Source organism: Triticum aestivum, chromosome 3D (assembly GCF_018294505.1).
Source record: "Triticum aestivum cultivar Chinese Spring chromosome 3D, IWGSC CS RefSeq v2.1, whole genome shotgun sequence".
Taxonomy (NCBI): domain Eukaryota; kingdom Viridiplantae; phylum Streptophyta; class Magnoliopsida; order Poales; family Poaceae; genus Triticum; species Triticum aestivum.
The window spans coordinates 35,800,577-35,819,805 of NC_057802.1; the positions used below are offsets into that span (position 1 = coordinate 35,800,577).

The 19,229-nt window shown below is 47.8% G+C and overlaps 1 protein-coding gene and 2 long non-coding RNA genes across 4 annotated transcripts in view; 1 reads left to right on the plus strand and 2 right to left on the minus strand.

Annotated features, from left to right (window-relative positions):
- The window catches only part of LOC123073964 (uncharacterized), a 31,268-nt gene extending 15,083 nt beyond the window's left edge, over positions 1-16,185 (minus strand). Inside the window, exons 1-4 of the mRNA XM_044496942.1 lie at positions 16,081-16,185; positions 10,946-11,127; positions 10,804-10,873; positions 10,554-10,609 (exon numbers count right to left, since the gene is read on the minus strand). Coding sequence (XP_044352877.1) covers positions 10,554-10,609; positions 10,804-10,873; positions 10,946-11,127; positions 16,081-16,185 — 413 coding nt within the window. The remainder of the gene's footprint in view (positions 1-10,553; positions 10,610-10,803; positions 10,874-10,945; positions 11,128-16,080) is intronic.
- Positions 3,383-5,114, minus strand: LOC123073965 (uncharacterized). The gene is made up of 3 exons (XR_006435813.1): positions 4,775-5,114; positions 4,478-4,656; positions 3,383-3,716 (listed from the first exon to the last, which is right to left on the minus strand). It is a non-coding gene; the product is annotated as an uncharacterized lncRNA (long non-coding RNA).
- Positions 16,186-16,365: 180 nt separating the features above from the next.
- Positions 16,366-18,065, plus strand: LOC123073967 (uncharacterized). 2 transcript variants are annotated; one of them, XR_006435814.1, is made up of 3 exons: positions 16,366-16,673; positions 16,792-16,970; positions 17,732-18,065. It is a non-coding gene; the product is annotated as an uncharacterized lncRNA (long non-coding RNA). The 2 variants fall into 2 exon arrangements; XR_006435815.1 differs by lacking the exon at positions 17,732-18,065 and adding an exon at positions 17,129-17,714.
- Positions 18,066-19,229: the final 1,164 nt, after the last annotated feature.

The following is a 19,229-nucleotide window of genomic DNA, read 5'->3' on the forward strand; positions in this document are numbered from 1 at the left end:
ATATAGAATTTCTGGATAGCATAAAGGGATACTTGAATAAGAGTTTTTCAATGAAAGACCTCGGTGAAGCTGCATATATATTAGGCATTAAGATCTATAGAGATAGATCAAGACGCTTAATTGGACTTTCACAAAGCACATACCTTGACAAAGTTTTGAAGAAGTTCAAAATGGATCAAGCAAAGAAAGGGTTCTTGCCTGTACTACAAGGTGTGAGATTGAGTAAGACACAATGCCCGACCACTGCAGAAGATAGAGAGAAAATGAAAGATGTTCCCTATGCTTCAGCCATAGGCTCTATCATGTATGCAATGCTGTGTACTAGACCTGACGTGTCCCTTGCTATAAGTTTAGCAGGGAGGTACCAAAGTAATCCAGGAGTGGATCACTGGACAGCGGTCAAGAACATCCTGAAATACCTGAAAAGGACTAAGGATATGTTTCTCGTATATGGAGGTGACAAAGAGCTCATCGTAAATGGTTACGTTGATGCAAGCTTTGACACTGATCCGGACGATTCTAAATCGCAAACCGGATACGTACTTACATTGAACGGTGGAGCTGTCAGTTGGTGCAGTTCTAAACAAAGCGTCGTGGCGGGATCTACATGTGAAGCGGAGTACATAGCTGCTTCGGAAGCAGCAAATGAAGGAGTCTGGATGAGGGAGTTCATACCCGATCTAGGTGTCATACCTAGTGCATCGGGTCCTATGAAAATCTTTTGTGACAATACTGGTGCAATTGCCTTGGCAAAGGAATCCAGATTTCACAAGAGAACCAAGCACATCAAAAGACGCTTCAATTCCATCCGAGATTTAGTCCAGGTGGGAGACATAGAAATTTGCAAGATACATACGGATCTGAATGTTGCAGACCCTTTGACTAAGCCTCTTCCACGAGCAAAACATGATCAGCACCAAGGCTCCATGGGTGTAAGAATCATTACTGTGTAAACTAGATTATTGACTCTAGTGCAAGTGGGAGACTGAAGGAAATATGCCCTAGAGGCAATAATAAAGTATTATTTATTTCCTTGTATCATGATAAATGTTTATTATTCATGCTAGAATTGTATTAACCGGAAACATAATACATGTGTGAATACATAGACAAACAGAGTGTCACTAGTATGCCTCTACTTGACTAGCTCGTTAATCAAAGATGGTTATGTTTCCTAGCCATAGACATGAGTTGTCATTTGATTAACGGGAACACCTCATTAGGAGAATGACGTGATTGACTTGACCCATTCCGTTAGCTTAGCACCCGATCGTTTAGTATGTTGCTATTGCTTTCTTCATGACTTATACATGTTCCTATGACTATGAGATTATGCAACTCCCGTTTACCGGAGGAACACTTTGTGTGCTACCAAACGTCACAACGTAAATGGGTGATTATAAAGGTACTCTACAGGTGTCTCCAAAGGTACTTGTTGGGTTGGCGTATTTCGAGATTAGGATTTGTCACTCCGATTGTCGGAGAGGTATCTCTGGGCCCACTCGGTAATGCACATCACTATAAGCCTTGCAAGCATTGTGACTAATAAGTTAGTTGCGGGATGATGTGTTACGGAACGAGTAAAGAGACTTGCCGGTAACGAGATTGAACTAGGTATCGAGATACCGACGATCGAATCTCGGGCAAGTAACATACCGATGACAAAGGGAACAACGTATGTTGTTATGCGGTCTGACCGATAAAGATCTTCGTAGAATATGTGGGAGCCAATATGGGCATCCAGGTCCCGCTATTGGTTATTGACCAGAGACGTGTCTCGGTCATGTCTACATAGTTCTCGAACCCGTAGGGTCCGCACGCTTAAAGTTACGATGACAGTTTTATTATGAGTTTATGTATGTTGATGTAACGAAGGAGTTCAGAGTCCCGGATGAGATCGGGGACATGACGAGGAGTCTCGAAATGGCCAAGACGTAAAGATCGATATATTGGACGACTATATTCGGACTTCGGAAAGGTTCCGAGTGATTCGGGTATTTTTCGGAGTACCGGAGAGTTACGGGAATACGTATTGGGCCTTATTGGGCCATACGGGAAAGAAGAAAAAGGGCCTCAAGGGTGGCCGCACCCCTCCCCTTGGTCTGATCCGAATTGGACTAGGGAAGGGGGGCGCCCCCTTCCTTCCTTCTCTTTTTCCCTTCCTCTTTTCCTATTCCATATGGGAGGTGGAATCCTACTAGGACTAGGGAGTCCTAGTAGGACTCCACACTTGGTGCGCCCCCTCCTAGGGCCGGCCTCCTCCTCCCTTGCTCCTTTATATACGGGGGCAGGGCGCACCCCAGAGACACAACAATTTATCCTTGAGATCTCTTAGCCGTGTGCGGTGCCCCCCTCCACCATATTACACCTCGATAATACCGTTGCGGAGCTTAGGCGAAGCCCCTGCGTCGGTGGAACATCATCATCGTCACCACGCCGTCGTGCTGACGAAACTCTCCCTCAACACTCGGCTGGATCGGAGTTCGAGGGACGTCATCGAGCTGAACGTGTGTAGAACTCGGAGGTGCCGTGCGTTCGGTACTTGATCGGTCGGATCGTGAAGACGTACGACTACATCAACCGCGTTGTGATAACGCTTCCGCTGTCGGTCTACGAGGGTACGTGGACAACACTCTCCCCTCTCGTTGCTATGCATCACCATGATCTTGCGTGTGCGTAGAATTTTTTTTGAAATTACTACGTTCCCCAACACGGAGTGGATCGTCGGGTCCCTCGACTAGCACTTCAGTGTGTCTTGACACAACACTACCACTACGGGTCGTCCAGGCGACTAAGATCGGTGCTTGTGGGTCTAGAAGGACTAAGATCAGTTCTTGTAGGCTTGATCGTCTAAGATCTATACTTGTCGATCCGAATGACTCAGATCGGCATTTGTTGACCCGAACAACTAAGATCAGTACGTGTGGGCCTAAATGACTAAGATCGATACTAGTGAGCCCAAACGAGTAAGACCGGTACTTGTGGGTCCAGCCGACTAAGATCATTACTTGTGGGCCCGAATGACTAAGATCGGTACTTCCGTGTGTTTTCACTCATGTCGGGATGAAGGGTATCCTTAGTGACATTTACTTTACAATTTTGGATGTTTTTCTTTCGAAGAACAGGGATCAAATCTATGACAAAACTGTACTTACCCACCAAACATTATTCTTTTCTTAGCGGAATTATGATCTCATTGTATTATGTACCAGCAAAATATATAACGAGGCAATGACAAGAATAGGCGTGCAATTTAGCAACCCCAACTTTATCAATCTTCAGGAGCCCCAGCAATACAACGCCCAACAAGGTCATGCGCCCGTCTAAATTTCTGTAAACCACAAGGCGAGCAATACAACCCCCAATACACACACACAAACCCTGAAAAAAATGCAACTCGTTACTCTGCCACATTTGAAGAATACAATCAACAGCTACATGGATGGAAAACCACACGGCCTAGTTCATCAAAACAATGCTGCTCATATAACCGTAAGATTAGGCATTCGCTATAGTCAGAAGAAATGATCCAAGAATGCATCTGCAAGAACAAGAAACTGCGGCGTCGCTCGCCCATCTATGTAGAGATAGTAGCAGGGAAACCAGGTATGATCCCAAAGACATCCCATTCAGATCAGTTTCCACATCACCAACACTATTTCCAATCTTCATATGTACATGACCTCAAAATGCCGCTGTTGAAACAAGTCCCTGCACTGCAACGTCCATCATGGACGCCCACAATCACAGAACATTAGTCCTACTTTTGGTAAGAAGTATTAGTAACATTTTCCTAAATAAATGAGGCAGCAACTTTGCTAGAATAAAAAGACACTTGCAACCTTGTAAATCCGTGAAGTCCAACTCTACTAAGTTCCACTCAATAAAAATCAATATGAGTAGATATTTTGAACGAAAGATAGATCCCCATTCCCTAAGAACAGCAAACAGCATTAAAGGACGTTTGTACTGAAGTATCACATTCTGATGGCAAAATTTCATTTGCTCTCTACCCACTTTCATGGTCCAGTCTTATTATCTTTGAGCACTAAAATTTGTAGAAAGCATGATTAAATAAGCTATTATATGAAGGATATAGATGCACTGATCAGGCTTCATGGCAAGTAAACTGTAATCACTAGCAGAATTTGTTACAGAGAATGGAATACTTGCAGAAAATAATACTACCACAAAAATAGCAGTACCTAACAGCGCATGATACAAAAATTGTAGATTAGATCGATGGCAAGGCCAGTTCAGACTGTTATGTACACGAATCATATGCATATGCCCACACAATCAGGACTGTTTCCATCATCCTACCACAAAAACATGCTTAGTTACAGAGAATAAAATACTATTCACCTGGGATTACAACTTGATAATAGGACCACAACCGCAATAGTTCCCTACCAAGAAACCCCTTGTAGCTGAAAGTTTGCTGCCATCATCTCCTACACAACATGTATGCACCTACCTTTAGTGTGCGGGAAGGTCGCCGGCGGCGCTGACTAAGGCAGTAGGGTATCCGACGTACAGTGTAGAGCAGCAGTTCCATTAATTAGACGTGCAAGCAATCCTTGTGAGCAACGATTTATACTGAATCCCAAAACATGAAAATGTAGAGCAGGAACTGAACTGGGGATTGATTAATTCCTGAAAAAAGAACAAATTTTGGTGTTTTCCAATCCTCCATTACTCAGAGTTGATGCCAAAATAGATCAATCAAGAGCTGAAGACGAGGTAAAGAAAAGGGGCTGTGGGGGAGACGAACCTGGATGGCGGTCTGGCCGCAGGGGTCAGGGAAGAGGCCGGAGCCGTTCCACGCCTTGGCGACGAAGTTCCCGATGACGGCGTACATGGCCGGCCGGCACGCGGATTGGATGCGCCACGACGTAGGGCCCGCCACGACCGGCCGGAACCTTGGCGGTAGGAGTGACAACAAGGTCGCGGACTGCCGCTTCTCTTCTGGATCGGGGTCGCCGCGTGGGGATGATCCAAACGGCGCACCGAGCTACCCGTCTACGAGCGGGATGTGCGGCGGCTATGTGGAGAAACCGATTCATTCGCGTGGGGATGATCCAAACGGCGCCTCTGAACATGCCGTGAGGAACGGAAACGGACGAGCGACTCAAGTACTATTATACCCTTTTAGAAAAAAAAATCTTAAAATAATTTTCCCAGATCCAATGGCTAGAAATAATCAGAGGTGGAGTTACATGAAATTATAAATCGTAACTCCCCAATCACCGTAAAAGAGCTCAAATATTATTACCTTCATACCAAAATAGTTGTCTTTGATTTGTCTAGATACAGATCTAGACAAATCTAAGACAACTAATTCGGCACGGAGGAAGTATTACAGTTGCTCCCTGCAATTTAACTGAGCACGGCATTCATGGGAGTTCTGCCAGTGATGGGCGGGTAAGTGGTCAGAACACAGGATGAGGGAGAAGAGAACAGGTACATTTTTTACTTGCTGCTGATTATTGACTGGATGTCACCATGGCACATTCTGTGATGCAAGCTGCTAGAGTGGCAAAACCATCTCCACGTCAGCAGAACCACTAATCTGAACCACTAATGGCCATATGAGAGGGTTAAATAACCAGTTCCATAACTTAATTAAGGAGTTACAAGATTTCTCAATAGTCCGAATGAGGAAAGTAGACTTGTTCCATTAGAACTAATAATTCATGGAGGAAGAGTGATTCTAGCGGAGGTGGCATGGGCAGGTCGGGGAAGGATGATGAGGTCACTAGCCCGGTCAAAAATGACAAAGCTCTCCGGGGCCGGGGCAAACCAAAGAAGCTGGAGCTTGGTGCAGGTGCAGAGCGGCAGCAAGCTACTCCTACAGGCCAAGATGTGGTGGGTACCGCGGTACCAAGCACCCCGAGCACGGTGGCTATGGTCCCTGTGAATAAGGATGGAAGGCTGGATGTTTCTATCGGCGTAGGAGAAAAAGAGAAGGCAGCAGGAGGGAAGAAGTACAGAAAGAAGGGGAGGGATAGGACTGCTGTGGCGACTGAGCAAATGGTGACTACGGAGCTGGGAGGGAAGAGAGGAAGGATGGACGATGAAGTAGAGAAGTTGGGAAAGAAGGGGAAGGTGGATGAGATGACACATGAGGATGTGCCAGCGTCTGACAACCTGGGTGGGAGTGCCAATGACAAGATATCGGCCGGGCTGCCGGAGCAGCCTCGCCGGGACCAATGAAACTTATCGGTTGGAACTGCCGGGGACTCGGGAACGGCCCGGCAGTTCGTAGCCTCCTCGAGTTGGGGAGGACGGAGGAGCCCGACGTGTTGTTTTTGGCGGAGACGAAATTGACGGAGAAAGAGCTGGAGAAGTTTCGATGGTCGTTGGGGTTGGCGAACATGGTGGTTTGGAGTTCTGTAGGTCGAAGTAGAGGTGTAGCTCTTTTTTGGAGGAGGGGTTTAAGCATTTCGTTAAGATCATATGGGAGGCGGCATGTGGATGTGGATGTAACGGAGGAGGACGGAAGAATATGGAGACTCACGGGGGTGTATGGTGAATCTGAGCTAGAGCGGAAAGTGGAAACTTGGAAGATGATGCGTATCCTTGGGCAGCAACATCAAAATGGTCGTCCTTGGTTATGCCTTGGAGACTTTAATGAGATTTTAACCGGGGATGAGAAGATGGGAGGTTCTGTCCACCCTCAGAAGTTTATGGATAATTTTAGGGCAGCTCTGGAGGCGTGTGAGTTATGTGACATTGGTTATGAAGGAGATAAGTTCACGTGGAGAAATCACAGCAAAGAGGTGGACACGTACATTTCTGAACGCCTTGATAGGGCAACGGCCAATGCAAAGTGGTGCGAATGGTTCCCTGAATTCAATGTGATCAACGGGGCCCCTCGTCATTCCGACCACAGACCGGTAATTGTTAATACACAAGGTGTGCCCAGAATGGCGAGTGGAGGTGATCGGGGGTTCCGCTTCGAGGCTTGGTGGCTGCAAGAGGAGGGGTGCGGTGCTGAGATTCAAGGAGCTTGGGAGGAGGGATGCCTGAAAGAGAGAGGCGATGTCGCTGCTGCGATGAGTAATGTGGCTGGGAGGATGAAGAAGTGGAGCAGGGAGGTGGTGGGAGAGCTGGAGGGGAGACTGAGGAGAGCCCGACGTGAGTTGGAAACATGCATGCGGGCGCCGGTATCCGAGGCAAAGGTCAAGGAGGAGGCTCGGCTGAGATGTCTTGTTGAGGAGTTGGAGAGCAAGAAAAACACCAAAGCTAAGCAATATTCTCATGTCACGTGGCTCCGGGATGGGAATAAAAGCACAAAATATTTCATGGCCGTTGCTTCAGCTAAGAGGAAAGCTAACCGGATTAAGAAGCTTAGGAGGGAGGATGGCTCGGAGGTGAAGGAAGGGGAGGAGTTGACTAACTATGTCTGTTCGTTTTTTCAGGATCTCTTCACTTCGGCGGGTGCTAACCGCCTGCCGGAACTCATAAATAAGGTTCAACCCCGTGTGACTCCAGCAATGAGAGCAATCCTGGAAGCGGAGGTCACACGGGAAGAAGTGAAGGCGGCGCTCGACCACATTGGTGACTTGAAGGCCCCGGGTCCTGACGGGATGCCCTCAATCGTCTACAAGAAGCATTGGCATTTCATGGGGGACAAAGTGGTGGATGAGGTGATTGCGGTACTGAACGGAGGAGCTATGCCGCCAGGGTGGAATGACACGGTTGTGGTTCTCATTCCCAAGGTCAAGAATCCCAACAGAATCAAGGACCTTCGACCGATAAGTCTCTGCAACGTGATTTATAAGTTAGTCTCAAAGGTAATTGCCAACCGCCTCAAACTGGTGCTCCCGGACATTATCTCCTTGAACCAGAGCGCTTTTATTCCTGGTCGGATGATAACCGACAATGTGTTGGTGGCTTACGAAGTGTTGCACTACCTACTGAACAAAAAGAAAGGGAAGGAGGGTATAGCAGCAGTGAAAGCGGATATGAGCAAAGCTTATGACAGGGTTGAGTGGGAGTTCTTGAGGGCAATGTTGAGTAAACTAGGCTTCGGTACTCGTTGGATCGACTTGGTCATGCACTGTGTTTGCTCGGTAAGGTACCAGATCAAGGTCAATGGCGTTTTAACCGAACAGTTTTCTCCCTCCCGAGGTCTCAGACAAGGGGATCCAGCCTCGCCATATTTGTTTGTCATCTGTGCGGAGGGATTGTCAGCCCTGTTACATGACGCGGAGGAGACGGGAAAGATCACCAGAGTCAGGATCTGTCCACAAGCACCGGTGGTGTCGCATCTTCTCTTCGCTGACGATTCGGTCCTTTTGTTGAAAGCCAAACAATCTGAGGCCCAAGAACTGCGCCGTTTGCTGGATCTCTACGAGGCATGCTCGGGGCAGTGAATCAACCTCGAGAAGTCAGCGATAATGTTTAGTCCCAACACCGGAGCTGCAGTCAAAACGGCTGTCAAGGATGCCCTGCAAATCCAGAGCGAGTCTTGGAACGAGAAGTACCTGGGTCTGCCTGTTCATGTTGGCAAATCAATGAGGAAGGCTTTTGCTTTCGTCAAAGGTGCTATGGCAGGCCGAGTGTATGGTTGGAAGGAAAGGCTCATTGCGAAGGCTGGCAAAGAAACTTTGGTCACGACAGTTGCTCAGGCTATCCCCACTTTTGCAATGTTTTGCTTCTATCTAACAAAATCCTTCTGCGATGAACTCAGCTCATTGGTAGGAGATTTTTGGTGGAGCCAACAAGATAAGCACCATACCACCCATTGGATCGGCTGGAAAACGCTCATTAAGCCAAAAGCACAGGGAGGTTTAGGGTTTCGCGACATGCATGACTTTAACCTAGCCTTGTTATCCAGGCAGATATGGAGGCTCATTCAACACCCAGATTCCCTCTGTGCTCAAACGCTACAAGCTCGGTACTTTTCAAACGGCCAGATTCTCAATGCTGCTCCTCGGGACGGCATCTCCTATTCCTGGCACAGTCTACTCCATGGGCTACATCTCTTCAGGGAAGGGTACATTTGGAGGATTGGCGATGGTACGCAAGTGAAGATTTGGTCAGATCCGTGGATTCCTCGGCCCTGGTCGCGACGAGTCTTGACCCCCAAAGGGCAGAACCTCCTGGAGCGAGTCTGCGATCTCATTGATCCAACTACCGGACAGTGGGACGAGCAATTGGTGCGTGACACCTTCTGGGCTAATGACATCAAGCACATCCTTCAGATACCGCTACGGGAGGGGGTCCGTGATTTCATCGCATGGCATTATGATCAAAAGGGTGCCCACTCCGTCAAGAGCGCTTACAAGCTCCAGCGCCAGCTTGAGCTACATATGCATAATGGTGGAGTGGGGGGAAGTGACTCAAACCCTAGTAATCTCGACACTGCTAACGATGACTCCTGGAAGCGCCTTTGGAAATTGCCGTGCCCAAAAAACATTCAAATGTTCACGTGGAGGCTTAAGCATGATTCCCTCGCCTTTCGCACTAATGTAGCACGCAAAGGAATCCCAATAGCCGACACGAAATGCTTGTTCTGTGGTAAGGCTGATGAGGACGGAGCACACCTGTTCATCAAGTGCAAGGAAGCGAAGGAAGTGTGGAGGGATCTAGCCATGGAGAAGGAACGTATGGAGCTGGAGACTATCACGTCCGTGCATGTGATGATAGATTATCTCTGGGGTCTCAATGAAAAAAAGCGGCTACACGTGCTCACTTTCTGGTGGCTGTGGTGGTCAAATAGAAATAAACTCAGAGAGGGCGAACTGCCTCTTGCGCCAGCCGAAGTGGCGAGGCGAACCAGGAGCAATGTTCTCGAGTATCTGCATATCTTTGGGAAGGCACTTGTCAAGGTCAATCCGGAGAGATGGCGGCCTTCGACAGATACTGAGTACAAGATTAATGTGGACGGATCCTTTGTGCCTGGTCAGCATCACGCTGGGTGGGGAGTTGTAGCAAGATCAAAAGAGGGCAACCTGATATGCGCCCGGGCAGGGAGAAGCGATAATGTAAGTGATGCTTTTGCTGCTGAAGCTGTAGCTATGTCACATGCGATCACTATGGCTGCAGACCTCGGTATGGTTCGAGCTGAGTTTGAGACCGACTCGCAGCTACTAGGTGAAGCGTTGGATCTGCGCAGGGTGGATTCGTCGGCGTACGCAGCTGTAATCGAGGACATGAAATACCAACTAAAGCTCTGGTTCTCTCACTTCTATATCTCTGTTTGTCGTCGTAGCGCGAATTCTGTCGCTCATGAACCAGCCCATTATCTGTCGGCGTACGCAGCCTTGGTCGTTTGTGTGAACCAGCCCATTGCATGCAGTGGGAAACGGATGTACCCGCCCAAGTGGGCGATTGTGTTTTGAGTGATTTGCCCGCATGTTGAGTAATAAAGCCATGTTGCTTTAAAAAAAATATAATTCACAGCCTATGGAGGCCTTCACGAGTTCTACACTTTCAGGAAATTCCCGTGTAACGGAACAGATCATCAAACCCGTTCTACAACTGACGTCTCAAATATTCCAGAAATATGCCAACAATACAAAGACCTCATTTAATCAACTTACTGGAGATTACGGCTCCGGATAGTGGACTCTTCTCCACCTCCGAGAAGAAGCTCCCTCTAGAGAAAGCAAAATTAGATTCTGGGAGCACCTTAAATTACAGGTAAGCTAACATTGCTCAGTTAATAAAGTACTCCCTCCGATCAAAAAAAGTGCCGTGGCTTCAGTTCAAATTTGAACTAAAGCTGAACTAAAGCCACGATCGGAGGGAGTATCAAATTAATGGAGCACACTCTGAAGAAAGACCACACACCTCTTCTTGAGCAGCCTTTGCAATGTTCGTTTTTGCTTGTAAGTTAGCACTCCTCAGGCTCACACGCAGCCTGAAAAACAAAAATCAGTTGTATACAAAAATTAAAGAAACAAAGCAAGCAAAAACTCTAAGAACAGCTTACCTCTGATATTGTTCCTTCCATGAGCCTAGGGTTGCCTGTCCAGACTGAACTTCTTCAAAAGTGGGTAGCTGCTCTGCCAGAAGATCAAACCTGCACTGTAGTGCATTGAGCAATTGCAGTGCATCCTGTGCAGAACCGTTCAACCTAGGAAGAGACATTGCTTCTTCTGTTCCTTTTCCCATCTGTTAGAGTAGTCATTATGGTATACGACTTCTAGTCCAAGTCAGTTTTGTATCCCTACCCCAAGTCGGTTTGTACCCTCTTATATACTCTTGTATGCCGCACCAAATCATAATAAGCAATAGTTCTATTCAGCTTTCATGGTATCAGATACCGGTCCCAGGGTTTAGGGTATGGCTCCGCCAACGCCACCACCGCCGCCGCCGCCCGGCTACTTCGAGCGCCGGGCCGCACTCATCGCCAAGGCTGCCAACGCCGCGGCCGCTTCTCTCTCGGCCCTCACCATAGCTCCACAAAACTACCCTGCACCCATCCTCGCCGCACCAATATCTCTTGCTGACACAATCTCCGACGTCAGCCCCTACATCCCCATAGTTCTTGATCTCGCCGCCCACAACTACTACCATTGGAGACATCTCTTCGATCTCCACCTCGGCCGCTGCAACCTGCGCTCGCATGTCGCCGCCAACTGTCTTCCCCGCCCCGACGATCCGCAATGGTTGAAAGACGATCTCGCGATCGTCCAGTGGTTCTACACCCGCATCACCACCGAGATCTTCAACATGCTCGATCACGACGGCGCCACCGCTGCCAACATCTGGCACTCCCTCCGTCAGCTCTTCCAAAGCAACACCGACGCTCGGAAAAACGCTCTCCACACCGAGCTTCGCAATATGGTGCAAGGAGACGCCCCGGTGAACCTGTTCTGCCAGCGCGTTAAGACCATTGGTGATGAGCTCCGCGAACTCGGCGATACAGTTAGCGACTCACAGCTAATCAATATCGTCGTCGTCGGCCTCAGCGAAGACTTTGACAAGCAAGCCTCGTTCATACCGATGATACGGCCCCCTCCTACCTTCGCTGAAGTTCATTCCTTGCTACAACTCGCGGCGGAAACACAAGCTCGCAAGGACTCTCGCCCCAAGGTCTTTCATGATGCGGCTCGTCCTCCTCTGTCATCTACACCAGCGCCGCCGGGCCGTCCGCATCGTCATCTGTTCAACCGCCCCCAGGCTGGCGTCCTAGTCCGAACTACCGCGGAAAAAACCCTATCTACAGGCCGCCGTCGACTCGTTCGGTTCCGCCTACGACATCACCAACACCGAGTCCTGCACCACCCACCAGTGCTCCATCTGCGGTTGCATGGCGGCCTCCTCATGATCCTTGGACAGGGCTTGTTCAAGCATGGCCCATGCCCTGGTCCGCTCCGTCCACCCTCGGTGCTCCGCCGGCATACTCAGGTGCCTGGCAACCCGGCCTTCGGCCGCCTACTGGTGCTCCCGGGGTTCTCAACCCCCGACAGCCGGCCAATGCCTATCACGCCGCCCCGACGTATGCTCCTTATGGTCATTACACCACCGACGGCGGCGCCTACTACACACCTCAGCTGGCCCTGCTCCCGACGCCACCCCTACCACAGCCGGCCAATGCCCACTACACTCCCCAGCCGGCCCTACTGCCTTCACCATCGTATCCGCCGGCACTGCTTCCGACGCCACCCTCACCTGCGACGCCGAGCTGGGATCAAGCTTCCTTTCTCTAGGCCATGAATAACTTTGCTGCACAAGGAAACTCAGGTACGGATTGGATCTTTGATTCAGGGGCCTCTAGTCATATGTCTGCATCTAGTAATTGGTTATCTTCTTGCACTAAATCTCCTTTCCCTTCCATTATCCTTGGAGATGGATCATCTATTCCTATATATTGTGTTGGTCAGGCTCAACTTCCCTCTTTCACCAAACCTCTTTTACTTCGCGATGTTCTAGTTGCACCCGCCCTCATTAAAAATCTTATCTCTGTTCGTCAATTTACTTGCGACAATCTAGTTTCGGCTGAATTTGACCCTTTTGGTTTATCTGTGAAGGATTACCTGACCAAGGCCGAGATCGCTTGCTTCAATAGCTCCGGTGATCTTTATTCTCTTAATGGAGTTCTTGCCGCCACCCCTCCAACATCCATGCTGGCCTCCGTCGATCTCTGGCATCGTCGCCTGGGCCATCCCAACCCTGCCGTCTTAGCTTCTATGCTTAGTGAATTTACCATACCATGTAATAGGGACTCTCATAATTCTGTGTTTTGCGAGTCTTGTCAATTAGGCAAACATGTGCGTCTTCCCTTTAGTTCCTCTAGTTCTTGTAGCACTTATCCCTTTGAATTAATACATTGTGATTTATGGACCTCTCCCATTGCAAGTGTTTCGGGTTTTAAATACTACCTTGTTATCCTAGATGATTTCACCCACTTTGTCTGGACTTTTCCTCTACGCAACAAATCCGAGGTCCATTCTCTTTTCCTTAATTTTCAACGCTATGTGTCTGTTCACTTCTTCCTCCCAATTCGCTTTATCCAATGTGACAATGGTCGCGAGTTTGATAACATTAAAAATCGTACTTTCTTCTTACAACATGGCATCCTGCTTAGGTTCTCATGTCCCTACACCTCCCCTCAAAATGGTAAAGCAGAACGCTCTCTTCGCACCCTCAATGATATAGTTCGCACTCTCCTCGTTCAATCATCTATGCCTCCCAAGTTTTGGGCTGAAGCCCTACACATGGCCACCTTCCTTCTAAATATTCGACCTTCTAAAACTAAACCCAACACTACTCCCTATTATTCCCTCTTTCTTTCCCACCCCGACTACTCCGCGGTTCGTGTTTTCGGCTGTCTCTGTTTTCCCAATGCCTACGCCACTTCTGCAAATAAATTGTCACCACGCTCTATCCCATGTGCTTTTCTCGGCTTCTCTGACGAGCACAAAGGCTATCGCTGTCTCGACCTTCACACCGGACACGTTCATGTCTCTCGTCATGTCACGTTTGCTGAGCACATTTTTCCTTTCTCACAACGCACTACTACACCATCCAACACCCCTAGCTCCGCAAACACCCCCTCTCCCTGTCCTTTCCAACTATATACTCCCCTACCTGCCGAACACAACTTATTACCACCACCATTAACACCCACCATAGCCAATCCCAACCATACACTCACCCCACCCGAGACGTCCCCAACACCCCTGACCCCTGCTCCCTCCCCAACACCCCCGGCCCCTACTCCCACTCCACCACCCAGCCCTGCTCCCACTCCACCACCCAGCCCTACTCCTTCGTCCGACTCTTCCGCTGCGTCGGACTCACCAGTACCCACCTTACCCCCTCGTGCTATTCCTACAGCAGCCCCGATTAATGATCATCGCATGCGTACTAGGGCCAAATCAGGATTTCATCAACCCCAAGACCGCCTAAACCTTCATACCTCCGTATCTCTGACTTCTCTTCCAAAGAATTACAAAACTGATCTACTTGATCCCAATTGGGCCGCTGCCATGCAAGAAGAATATAATGCTTTACTTCAAAACAACACCTGGCAACTTGTTCCTCGTCCTCCCAATACAAATATTGTTTCTGGCAAATGGATTTTTCGCCAAAAGTTCCACTCCGATGGGAGCCTCTCACGATATAAAGCCAGGTGGGTTTGTCGTGGCTTTTCTCAGCAACAAGGAATTGATTACGAAGAAACCTTCTCTCCTGTTGTTAAACCTAGCACCATTCGCACCGTTCTTAGTGTTGCTGCCTCCTCTTCATGGCCCATTCACCAACTTGATGGTAAAAATGCTTTCCTCCATGGTTCCCTTCAAGAAACTGTCTACTACCAGCAACCTCTGGGTTTTGAAAATCCATCCTTTCCAACTCATGTATGTCTTCTTCAGAAATCTCTCTACGGTCTTAAACAGGCCCCACGAGCTTGGTTTCAACGCTTCTCCTCCTTCATTCAAACAATAGGCTTCACTCCATCTCTCTTCGACACCTCTCTTTTTGTGTATCATCAAACTTCTGACACTGCCTATTTACTTCTCTATGTAGATGATATCATTCTTACCGCCTCCTCTCAAAAGTTCTTAGATCATATTGTCTCTCTTCTTAGATCTAAATTTTCTATGACTGACCTAGGACTCCTTCATCATTTCTTAGGCATTGTTGTTGTTCGAGATTCCTCCAGCCTTTTTCTTTCCCAACGCCAGTATATTCTTGATCTTCTTAATCGTGCTGGTATGCTTGACTGTCAATCATCTCGCGCTCCTGTCGATACTAGTTTTAAACTTTCGGCTACCGGTGAACCCTTTTCCGATCCTACTCTCTATCGTAGCCTAACAGGTGCTCTCCAATATCTCATCATTACTCGTCCTGAAATCTCTTTTGCTGTTCAACAAGCATGTCTCTATATGCATGATCCCCGGGTTCCTCACTATAATCATGTTAAACGCATTCTTCGGTATTTAAAAGGAACTCTCAATCATGGTCTCCACCTCAATAATTCTTCTCCAAACTCGCTTACCGCATACTCTGATGCAGACTGGGCTGGTTGTCCTGACACTCGAAGGTCCACTTCCGGTTTTTGTGTTTTTCTTGGTAACAATTTGATTTCTTGGTCTTCGAAAAGACAGGTTACAGTCTCACGTTCGTCGGCCGAGTCTGAGTATCGCGCTGTGGCACATGCCGTTGCAGATACAATCTGGATTCGGCAGTTACTCTCCGAGCTACACAAGCCTATTGAGCAGGCCACTATTGTCTACTGTGACAACATATCAGCAGTCTACATGACCAGCAATCCAGTTTAACACCGACGCACAAAGCATATTGAGATTGATATTCATTTTGTTCGTGAAAAGGTTGCTCTTTGTTAGGTTCGGGTGCTTCATGTTCCCTCTACGGCTCAGTTTGCTGACATTTTCATCAAGGCACTGCCTACTAAGCCGTTTCAAGATATCTGTTTCAGTCTCAACGTCGTCGAGCTTGCCGTTGATACTGCGGGGGGATGTTAGAGTAGTCAGTATGGTATACGACTTCTAGTCCAAGTCAGTTTTGTACCCCTACCCCAAGTCGGTTTGTACCCTCTTATATACTCTTGTATGCCGCACCAAATCATAATAAGCAATAGTTTTATTCAGCTTTCACCATCTTCCCACAAGATTCAATTGCAGCAATGCACACCTCAAGCTGTGCAACTGCTTGGCTCCATTCCTTTTTCAAGTTTTCAACGGCTTGTGTGACCTCATCCATCCGTATTATTATCGAGCTCTTTTACGGTGATTGGGGAGTTACGATTTATAATTTCATGTAACTCCACCTTTGATTATTTCTAGCCATTGGATCTGGGAAAATTATTTTAAGATTTTTTTTTCTAAAAGCGCATAATAGTACTTGAGTCGCTCGTCCGTTTCCTCACGGCATGTTCAGAGGCCGTCCCCACCCACGAATGAATCGGTTTCTCCGCATAGCCGCCGCACATCCCGCTCGTAGACGGGTAGCTCGGTGCGCCGTTTGGATCATCCCCACGCGGCGACCCCGATCCAGAAGAGAAGCGGCAGTCCGCGACCTTGTTGTCACTCCTACCGCCAAGGTTCCGGCCGGTCGTGGCGGGCCCTACGTCGTGGCGCATCCAATCCGCGTGCCGGCCGGCCCTGTATGCCGTCATCGGGAACTTCGTCGCCAAGGCGTGGAACGGCTCCGGCCTCTTCCCTGACCCCTGCGGCCAGACCGCCATCCAGGTTCGTCTCCCCCACAGCCCCTTTTCTTTACCTCGTCTTCAGCTCTTGATTGATCTATGTTGGCTTCAACTCTGCGTAATGGAGGATTGGAAAACACCAAAATTTGTTCTTTTTTCAGGAATTAATCAATCCCCAGTTCAGTTCCTGCTCTACATTTTCATGTTTTGGGATTCAGTATAAATCGTTGCTCACAAGGATTGCTTGCACGTCTAATTAATGGAACTGCTGCTCTACACCGGACGTCGGATACCCTACTGCCTTAGTCAGCGCCGCCGGCGACCTTCCCGCACACTAAAGGTAGGTGCATACATGTTGTGTAGGAGATGATGGCAGCAAACTTTCAGCTACAAGGGGTTTCGTGGTAGGGAACTATTGCGGTTGTGGTCCTATTATCAAGTTGTAATCCCAGGTGAATAGTATTTTATTCTCTGTAACTAAGCATGTTTTTGTGGTAGGATGATGGAAACAGTCCCGATTGTGTGGGCATATGCATATGATTCGTGTACATAACAGTCTGAACTGGCCTTGCCATCGATCTAATCTACAATTTTTGTATCATGCGCTGTTAGGTACTGCTATTTTTGTGGTAGTATTATTTTCTGCAAGTATTCCATTCTCTGTAACAAATTCTGCTAGTGATTACAGTTTACTTGCCATGAAGCCTGATCAGTGCATCTATATCCTTCATATAATAGCTTATTTAATCATGCTTTCTACAAATTTTAGTGCTCAAAGATAATAAGACTGGACCATGAAAGTGGGTAGAGAGCAAATGAAATTTTGCCATCAGAATGTGATACTTCAGTACAAACGTCCTTTAATGCTGTTTGCTGTTCTTAGGGAATGGGGATCTATCTTTCGTTCAAAATATCTACTCATATTGATTTTTATTGAGTGGAACTTAGTAGAGTTGGACTTCACGGATTTACAAGGTTGCAAGTGTCTTTTTATTCTAGCAAAGTTGCTGCCTCATTTATTTAGGAAAATGTTACTAATAGTTCTGACCAAAAGTAGGACTAATGTTCTGTGATTGTGGGTGTCCATGATGGACGTTGCAGTGCAGGGACTTGTTTCAACGGCGGCATTTTGAGGTCATGTACATATGAAGATTGGAAATAGTGTTGGTGATGTGGAAACTGATCTGAATGGGATGTCTTTGGGATCATACCAGGTTTCCCTGCTACTATCTCTACATAGATGGGCGAGCGACGCCGCAGTTTCTTGTTCTTGCAGATGCATTCTTGGATCATTTCTTCTGACTATAGCGAATGCCTAATCTTACGGTTATATGAGCAGCATTGTTTTGATGAACTAGGCCGTGTGGTTTTCCATCCATGTAGCTGTTGATTGTATTCTTCAAATGTGGCAGAGTAACGAGTTGCATTTTTTTCAGGGTTTGTGTGTGTGTATTGGGGGTTGTATTGCTCGCCTTGTGGTTTACAGAAATTTAGACGGGCGCATGACCTTGTTGGGCGTTGTATTGCTGGGGCTCCTGAAGATTGATAAAGTTGGGGTTGCTAGATTGCACGCCTATTCTTGTCATTGTCTCGTTATATATTTTGCTGGTGCATAATACAATGAGATCACAATTCCGCTAAGCAAAGAATAATGTTTGGTGGGTAAGTACAGTTCTGTCATAGATTTGGTCCCTGTTCTTCGAAAGGAAAACATTCCAAAATTGTAAAGTAAATGTCACTAAGGATACCCTTCGTCCCGACATGAGTGAAAATACACGGAAGTACCGATCTTAGTCATTCGGGCCCACAAGTAATGATCTTAGTCGGCTGGACCCACAAGTAATGATCTTAGTCGGCTGGACCCACAAGTACCGGTCTTACTCGTTTGGGCTCACTAGTATTGATCTTAATCATTTAGGCCCACACGTACTGATCTTAGTTGTTCGGGTCAACAAATGCCGATCTGAGTCATTCGGGTCGACAAGTATAGATCTTAGTCGATCAAGCCTACAAGAACTGACCTTAGTCCTTCTAGACCCAGAAGCACCGATCTTAGTCGCCTGGACGACCTGTAGTGGTAGTGTTGTGTCAAGACACACTGAAGTGCTAGTCGAGGGACCCGACGATCCACTCCGCTAGTTGTGTCGAGACTACTTGTTAAGGTAGTTGTGGGTCCGGATGACCGGTAATGCTAGTTGTCGGTCCAGACAACCCATGCTAATAGTTCTGGGTTCGACGACCCTTAGTGCTAGTTATGGGATCAAACGACCAATAGTGCTAGTTGTGGGTCTGGACGACCCATTGTGGTGCTTGTGGACCCGGACGACCCATACTTGAAGTTCTAAGTTCAAACGACCCGTAGTGGTGATTGTATACCCGGACGACCCATACGTGTCGTTCTGGGTTCAAACAACGCATATCTAGTCGTGGGATCGAACTACCCATAGTGCTAGTTGTGTGCCCACAAGTACCACTATGGGTCGGGCCACCAATACTACCTCGTGCCCCTTTACGTCGTCCGGACCACCAATGCCACTACTAGTTACTCTGGATCGTCCGGGCTAACAAATACCACTACGAATCACTCTGGGTCATGGGG